The sequence below is a fragment of the Haplochromis burtoni genome, unplaced genomic scaffold, assembly GCF_018398535.1.
Source record: "Haplochromis burtoni strain Fernald_Lab_line unplaced genomic scaffold, NCSU_Asbu1 Contig_366, whole genome shotgun sequence".
Taxonomy (NCBI): domain Eukaryota; kingdom Metazoa; phylum Chordata; class Actinopteri; order Cichliformes; family Cichlidae; genus Haplochromis; species Haplochromis burtoni.
The window spans coordinates 69,021-76,703 of record NW_024582727.1 but is presented as its reverse complement, the minus strand read 5'-3'; the positions used below and the strand labels follow the sequence as shown (position 1 = coordinate 76,703).

Sequence of the window (7,683 nt, the reverse complement as noted above, 5' to 3'; positions counted from 1 at the left end):
TAATTATGTGAAGCAGTCTTTTAGAAAAGACACGGGGATGCTTTCAACATAAACAAACAGGTAATGAAAACATTGGTATTTGTGTTTGCCAGCGCTGCCATGAGCTGTCCAAATTCAGGTATAAGTCATGTTGTAGTCTATAGTTGTTGGACATCACTTGGTAACATTAAAAACAGGCCGAGCATTTCCATTTGGCTGATGACATGAAGCATTACCGTCATTGAAAAAGGCGTGGAAGACACGGGCATAACATGAGTTTGACGTTGCTCTGCACAGAAAAAAGCTTTTCTGGCCACATTTTGTTATCAGAGACATTTCAAGAACCGTAACCATCCACATACATTACAGCTGATAAAGCATCATTGAAGACATTATTACACAGCCCACCCAAAGTTTCCAACTGATTTTTTTTTTAAATGTCTTTCGTAAAGAAACACACTTCAAATGAGGACACGCTTCTGTTCCAGGCACTTCTGAAATGTCGAGTGTGTAACAACATTAGGTCACCCATTACACTCGAACAAGGTAACAGAAATCATTTGGTTTCAGGGAGCCTCATCTTCAGCTTGGACTGCTCCGCATTCCTCTGCTCAACTCTATGAACTGCTGCTGAGTCTTCGCCGTAGCAGCGAGGCCGGCTTGCTCTCAGTGTCCTCTACGTCGCTTTCACATTGCCTCTGCAGAAAAGCATCATTACAGCTGTCAGCACTTTTCACTTACAAATCTACGTGACTGTGCCTCATGAAGCTTGTATTGCAGATTTGAATTATATCATTTGAACATGTACCTAACTTCAACTCTGACGTTACACTTCTAAAACAGTCTTTGTTATTTCTTTGACTCCATCCACGTATTAACATTTTCTACTCCCACCTTTTGTAACTCAGAAATGTATTCATGCACATTATCAATACGTCGAAGCACTTAACAATAACAGCCACATACACCTATTCATAAAGTACTTACCGTATTTTTCGGACTATAAGGCTTAAAATCCTTTAATTTTCTCAGAAATCGACACTCTGGTTGTGCTTACTGACCTTGAAACATCTTTACGTGGTACACGACGCTCACAAATCTGTCAAAATGTTTTAGTACGACTTTGCTAAGCTATAAAGCTGCACCGCTTGTTGGAGCATTACAGCTACCGTAGTCAGGAGCCTCGCGGAGTCATACGTACTCTGCTTCAACGTCACATTATGGTGTGTGTGTGTATAAGGACCCCATAATGAGACGTGCTTACGGGCCAAAATCACCCAACTGTTAAACTCAGACCCTGAAGATGAAGAATTTGAGGAAGAGGAATGAACTGAAAAAGTGTATTGTTCTGTATTTTATTGTTACAACTGAACAATGTTGAGAGTTATTGTGAATGAGTTGAATAAAGTTTGACTTATCTGACAGTTTTGTTTCGCTTTATTAGCCTTATGTATGAAAATACACCTGTTCATTGATATTGCGCCTTATAGTCCGAAAAATACAGTAATTCAACAGCACCATACACACACTGATGACATCTGAGCAGCTTTAAAGTTCATTACTTCACCCAAGTGTGAGAGGCAGGGTAACAGCTGGACGGGTCACCAGCCTGACACAGGACTAACACAGAGACAGACAACCACTCGCACTCACATTTAGATTCTCCATTTAATTTAACTCCACTTTTCAGTTAAATATGATGTCTCACCTGTAGTGGATCTGGACTCAGGGTGTCTTTACGTGGCAGTCTCAAATTTACGAGCCGATTACATGCCGACACCATATTGTAAGACATCTAGAAGGTGACAGGGAAGAATGTTTTACATCCATCACAAATAACATTAGTTCAGTATCTTCTAAGGAAACGTTCATTTTTAACCCATTATGTGAACTTTAACCTCCTAAGACCCAAACTCTTTCATGGCATTTTTAATTTCTCTTTGCTATTTGGGCTGATTGGGACCTGATGAATATAAAAACAAAGAATTGCCTCATTCATTCGTTTTAAATTTCGATACAAAAGTAGCAGTTTAATGTCCTCGTAAGTGGTATTTTTTTAATACTTTTTCGTAACATGTAACCATGATGGAGTATTTTACGGTACAACATATATCCTCTTTATTACATAAGGATTTAACCATTGCTAGGGAGGGTGCCAGACAGGGCTAATGTACACAAATATATAGTGAGGGTACGCTAGGAGTAGCAGAGGTCCTGGACAATAAGATTTTGTTTTAGATTTTAGAACATCCTGATAACAATGAATGGCCTCTGGAAGACAATTCCTTATGGTTGCTTGTGTCTCTAACTTCACGTGTCTCAAAACAGTATCGCCAGGAACCAGAGAATTCTTCTCGGTGGGTGTGTCCCAGAGTGGGCAAAAACTGTTAGAGACGTGAACAGGTTGGTAGTGTACCCTGGCCTTCTGTTTAGGACTACGCTTTCTCCTCACGGTAACCCACCCAGTCTGTTTTCCTGGCTGCTTGTTACAATCTGCTCGGAGAGAGCTAAAGGTGGCTATCCTAACTTCGCCCACACCAGCTACAGAACTTTAAAACTGGATACATGGATTAATTTGGTTTTACTGCTGGTCTAACGCACAAAAATATGCTTTAAAATGTCTCTTAACATAAATATCCAGACTCACCTTCCACTTCCTTCGGGCATTGAACTTCTTAAAGTTCTTCATATTAATTGAGGATCGATTTCTTTTGGCAACCTGTTTAGGTGTGATGGGCTGAAACAATGACAACATGTATGGCTGACAACACGGTAACACAACAACAAAAGTAGTGCAGAAGAAATGACAGACTGGCGCTAACCTTAATCCATGGATGAAGCAGACACTCCTCAGCTGTCATTCTGTCTCTGCAATATGCATTGACGTGTAAGGAATGATGAGAGATCATTATTTATTTTTATAGTCCTTTTCCATTAGTACCTACTCAGATTGATCCGTTTTAAATTACTAACAACCTCACCTAATGGCGTGAGGTACAACACGGCCGAACATCCCATGACGTTATTTGTATGCAACATGAACGGAGGACATGGAGGCAACGGTACCTACTGCTCGATGTATGGCTTTTTATCAGGCCATTTCTCTCGTTGCCGGGTTTCAAAAACGGCGGTTTTGATTTTTGTAAACGAGATGCTCGCATGACTCATAGAGTGACCATACTGACTAGCCAATGCAGTCTGTTGACGTCACATTTTCGGATTGCCTTGGATCACTTAGGTAGGTACTAATAATGTACCCGGTACCAGGTACCCCAAAAAAAAAATCTAAGTCACGCCAATCTAATCCGAGTAGGTACTAATGGAAAAGGACTATTAGTTAATATATTGTAATAATCCTTAAGCATTTTTGCTACAACCTAAACTACTAAACTAAAGTAGAAGGAAAACAAAGTTTGGCAGAACATTCCATGATTTTTGGATGCTGTTAAACAAACTAAAGAATATTAAGATAACAATGATTTAAGTGTATTTCACATGACCTTTGGTAGATGAATGCATTTGTCTTGTCATAAAAATGTAAAATTACTTTTACTCCTCTTTAAAACCATCTGTCTTCTGCATCCAAACTGTAAACATTGGCATCCTGGAAAGAGTGATCTTTATCTTTTAGGTGGAGAGATAGGCCTTGCACTGTCGAGGTGGCTCTTCTATGTTGTGCCATGTGTTTATGGATGGGCTGTTTGGTTTCACCAATGTAGAGGTCTGAGCACTCCTTACTGCACTGCACAGCATGCACTACGTTGTTTAGTTTGTGTTTTGGAGTTTTGTCCTTAGGATGAACCAGTTTTTGTCTGACAGTGTGGCTGGGTCTTAAGTACACCGGGATGTTTGCTTAAAGAAATTTTTCCCCAATCTTTCTGACAAACGTTGTTCCGTTTGTCATTCTGTGTCTCATTAGTTGGTGTACAGTGCACACCAACGAGCTGGACAGCCACATTTAGACTCTGGATACCTGGTGCTTAGTGTGAAGGGACTAGTTGACATGAAGTCCTAATCTTGATGTTCACTATTACATCCCTAATCACTGAACAGAGGAATACATTAAATTTCAGACTAACGTGCCCAAGTAAAATATTGTATTTTATGACATACTCTGGATTCTTCATCAACAGTTTCTGGATGAAATCTTTCGCCATGGGGCTTGTCAGGCTGAAGTAGTGCTCATTAAACTCGTATTTCATGCCAATGACGTTTCCCAGAGTCTCTTCATCAGTGTCGCCTTGGAATGGTGACAAACCACTCAATCTGAGAAAAGACAATACACTTTAGTAGTGAAACTACAACATGTCAACATCTGACATCTTCATCTGAGCATTAAAACACATTAATAGTTTTCTTTTCCTTCTTTCTTTCTTTTTTTTTTCTTCAATTTCCCATCTAGTATAACTGAAAAAGTTTACCTTTACTTTTAAAGGCCCAAATACAATCAAAACATGTTTGTATACAATCCATAAATTATGTACTTTAGAAGCCACCCAACATACAAACACTTACAACTTACAATATGTAGGTAATAACTCCAATGCTCCTGAAGAAACATGAAACAAGGCACAGGCAGACATGAAGCGTAAATTAAAAACAAAAAAAACTCTACTGTATGACAACATGTAAGAAAAACACAGTGATTCAGTTTTGTTTAAACCCTGTATAATTGTGTTTATTCTGCTGTGACCAACTCAAATATTGTGCAGAGTGTAATGCTCACGACAGGCCTGAACACGCTGGAGCTGAATGCTTACCACATATCTGCTGCTGTACTCAGAGGCTGGCAGCTGATGACCTCAGGGGCTGCAGAGGTGGAGAAAGATAGAGAAATTGTGTTGGGTTGGTTATTAACTTGGATGATTCGATTCTAAATAACTTTAGTAGAATATTTGCAGAAGTAAAGCTCCTTAAACTTGCAACAAACACTTTTGTTGGCAGCTTTTAAGCACGTAAAGTCAGATATAAACACAGGATCTCTTATCCTCCACTTTTAAGTTTGTGTGATAGCCTTATAAGGAATCTGTTGTTTATTTTCACATGACAATTTGCATGTCAACGATCTGACCTCACAGCCCATTGTTCATCAATGGTGTTAGGTTCAGTCATTTTGCAAATGTACTGTTTATACAGTTGGGCAAACCTCCAGTCAGCAGAGACTACAGAAGTCACTTGGATGACTGACGAAATGTTTCTTCCACTGAAAACGCTACGTCCAGATGAACTGAATCAGCTTTTTTGGTTTACTTACCTGGATGATTGTGCATCATCAACACATTTTAATGCATTTTAACCATCCGAGACAAGATGTTTCTCATTTTAGAGATATTGCACAAATGAAGGAAAGCAGTCCTAACCTTTGTTTAATAAGCCCACTGAAGGACAGATCCTGGTCAAAAATGGTTCCAACATTCCTCGCAGTATTACGGGAAGCCAATGTAATGCCATTCAGATTAAGCAACTGGTCACCTACCATATTTCTCAGATTTTTGGGGTCGAGTACAAGAAACTCAGTTTTATATGAATTTAGAATGGTATGTGTATGCCACATCCAGATTAACAGAATCAACTTTTTGGAATTTTCTTAGCTGGATGATTGTGCATGCATCACAACAACAACAACAACAACAACAATAACAATAATAATAATAATAATAATACATCTACATTGCTAATAAATTGCAAAACGTACGTTTATCTCCCTCACTGAAAATCAGACTGGCTGTGATCACAAAATAATAGCCTATGTAAACATTTGAAAGTAATGGGGCGATCATGGCTCAAGAGTTGGGAGTTCGCCTTGTAATCGGAAGGTTGCCGGTTCGAGAGTCTCGGTCGTTGTGTCCTTGGGCAAGACACTTCACCCGTTGCCTACTGGTGGTGGTCAGAGGGCCCGGTGGCGCCAGTGTCCGGCAGCCTCGCCTCTGTCAGTGCGCCCCAGGGTGGCTGTGGCTACAATGTAGCTGCCATCACCTGTGTGTGGATGTGTGTGTGAATGGGTGGATGACTGGATATGTAAAGTGCTTTGGGGTCCTTAGGGACTAGTAAAGCGCTATATAAATACAGGCCATTTACCATAATTAATGTCCATCACACAAAAAAAGTCAAAATTTCTCAGGTGATTTTAAAATATATATGAATCTAGCCTTCATCATCTTATCACAGGGATAGTTTCCCAACAACTTGATGTTAAGTGTTTTCATCTTTAGAAACTTACTGCAAAAACTCATAACAATGCTGCATGCCAGCAATGTAAAAGATGAGCAGGAAACTGAAAAGTTTGCTTTTGTAAGTCAACAACATTCTGATAAAATGAGTCATGAACAGACATCTCCACCACAAGCATCTCTAAAACAGTGTAGCTTATGATTTTTGTTTCTGTCATTTAATGAATGCAAAAAGTTTTATATCTAAAAAAAGAAAAACAGCGATATGGAACTACATCTAAGCACAAAACATAAATAACTTCAGTTATTTATGGCACCATCTACACTATGTAAACCAGCGATTCCTGTGATGATCTATGGTCTTTATAATGTGTATTCTGTTTCCTGTTATTTTGAGTTTTCACTTTCTCATATTCTTAATTTTTTATATTTGCTAGGTTGAGTTTTAGTTTTGTTTGTTTTTTATTAAAATGTTCTTTTCTTGATTGTTCCAAGTATATTATTGGTATTATTTCTTGCATTATTTCTTCCCCGTGGATTATTGTTGCAGCCAGAAAGTGATCCTACTTGTGTGGTTTAGCAGCCAGATGTCCAGTGCAGATGTAGCTAAGAATCCGCGGCAGACAGCTGAAATATACCTTCTGCTGGTCATCTCCCTTGTGTAATGAAACTATTGCAGATGCTGCCTAATTTGATCCTGATGATCAAGGGTGAACGGTGCATGGTGGGGTTGGGCACAGTCCCTGATGATGGTAAACTGATTGGTTCTTATATAGCACTTTTCTACTCTGAGCACTCAAAGCGCTTTTTAAACAACTTGCTTCATTCACCCACTTTCAATTCAGTTTAATTCAATGTCATTTATACAGTGCCAAACAGCAGTTGCCTCAAGGCACTATTCATTTACCCCCATTCATCCAGGCACTTTTTTTAATGCTACAAAAAGCATTTGCACGTGACCGTTCCAGATGTGCCAAGCCCATGTGAAAAGAAGAAATGACCTCAATGGAGGGGTTCAGCTGGAAAGCAAACTGTAATGATTCAAATACAGGGGGCTGTGAGGAGATGATGTAGTTAGTCCTTTACCAGTCTCTCGAAGCGCATCGTTATGGGAATTAGTGTAACAGGACAGTAGTCATTAAAAAAAAGTGACAAGGTGTCATGTGTCCAAATATTGAGTGGTATTACTGGGCATGTCAAATCAGGTCTATAAGATACTATTTTGACTTAAACAACGCCCCGCAATGGTCAGAGATGGAAAGTATTAATTTGCATCCACCTTTACCTTTATATTTTTTCTCAGACACAGCAATAAACTTGATTAAAAAGGCGAAAAATCCAATGGTAAAGAACATGGTCAAAGTGTTGTATGATGTAAAAAGATATATGAAGGAACCTGTTGTATTGTCACAGTTTACACCAATGTGGGGAAACCAGGATTTCAGACCTGGAAGAGAGGATGAAGTTTTTAGACAATGGTCAATTAAAGGACTCCAAAAAATCCAAGATTTGTATGCAACAGATTCTCAAGATA

The 7,683-nt window shown here is 39.1% G+C and overlaps 1 protein-coding gene across 1 annotated transcript in view; it reads right to left on the bottom strand.

Moving 5' to 3' along the window:
* Window positions 1–415: 415 nt before the first annotated feature.
* The window catches only part of si:dkey-240h12.4 (death-associated protein kinase 2), a 27,219-nt gene continuing 19,951 nt past the window's right edge, over window positions 416–7,683 (bottom strand). The window contains exons 6-12 of the mRNA XM_005947046.3: window positions 4,740–4,788; window positions 4,502–4,528; window positions 4,093–4,245; window positions 2,802–2,847; window positions 2,627–2,716; window positions 1,688–1,774; window positions 416–677 (exon numbers count right to left, since the gene is read on the bottom strand). Coding sequence (XP_005947108.1) covers window positions 597–677; window positions 1,688–1,774; window positions 2,627–2,716; window positions 2,802–2,847; window positions 4,093–4,245; window positions 4,502–4,528; window positions 4,740–4,788 — 533 coding nt within the window. The 3' untranslated portion in view covers window positions 416–596. The remainder of the gene's footprint in view (window positions 678–1,687; window positions 1,775–2,626; window positions 2,717–2,801; window positions 2,848–4,092; window positions 4,246–4,501; window positions 4,529–4,739; window positions 4,789–7,683) is intronic.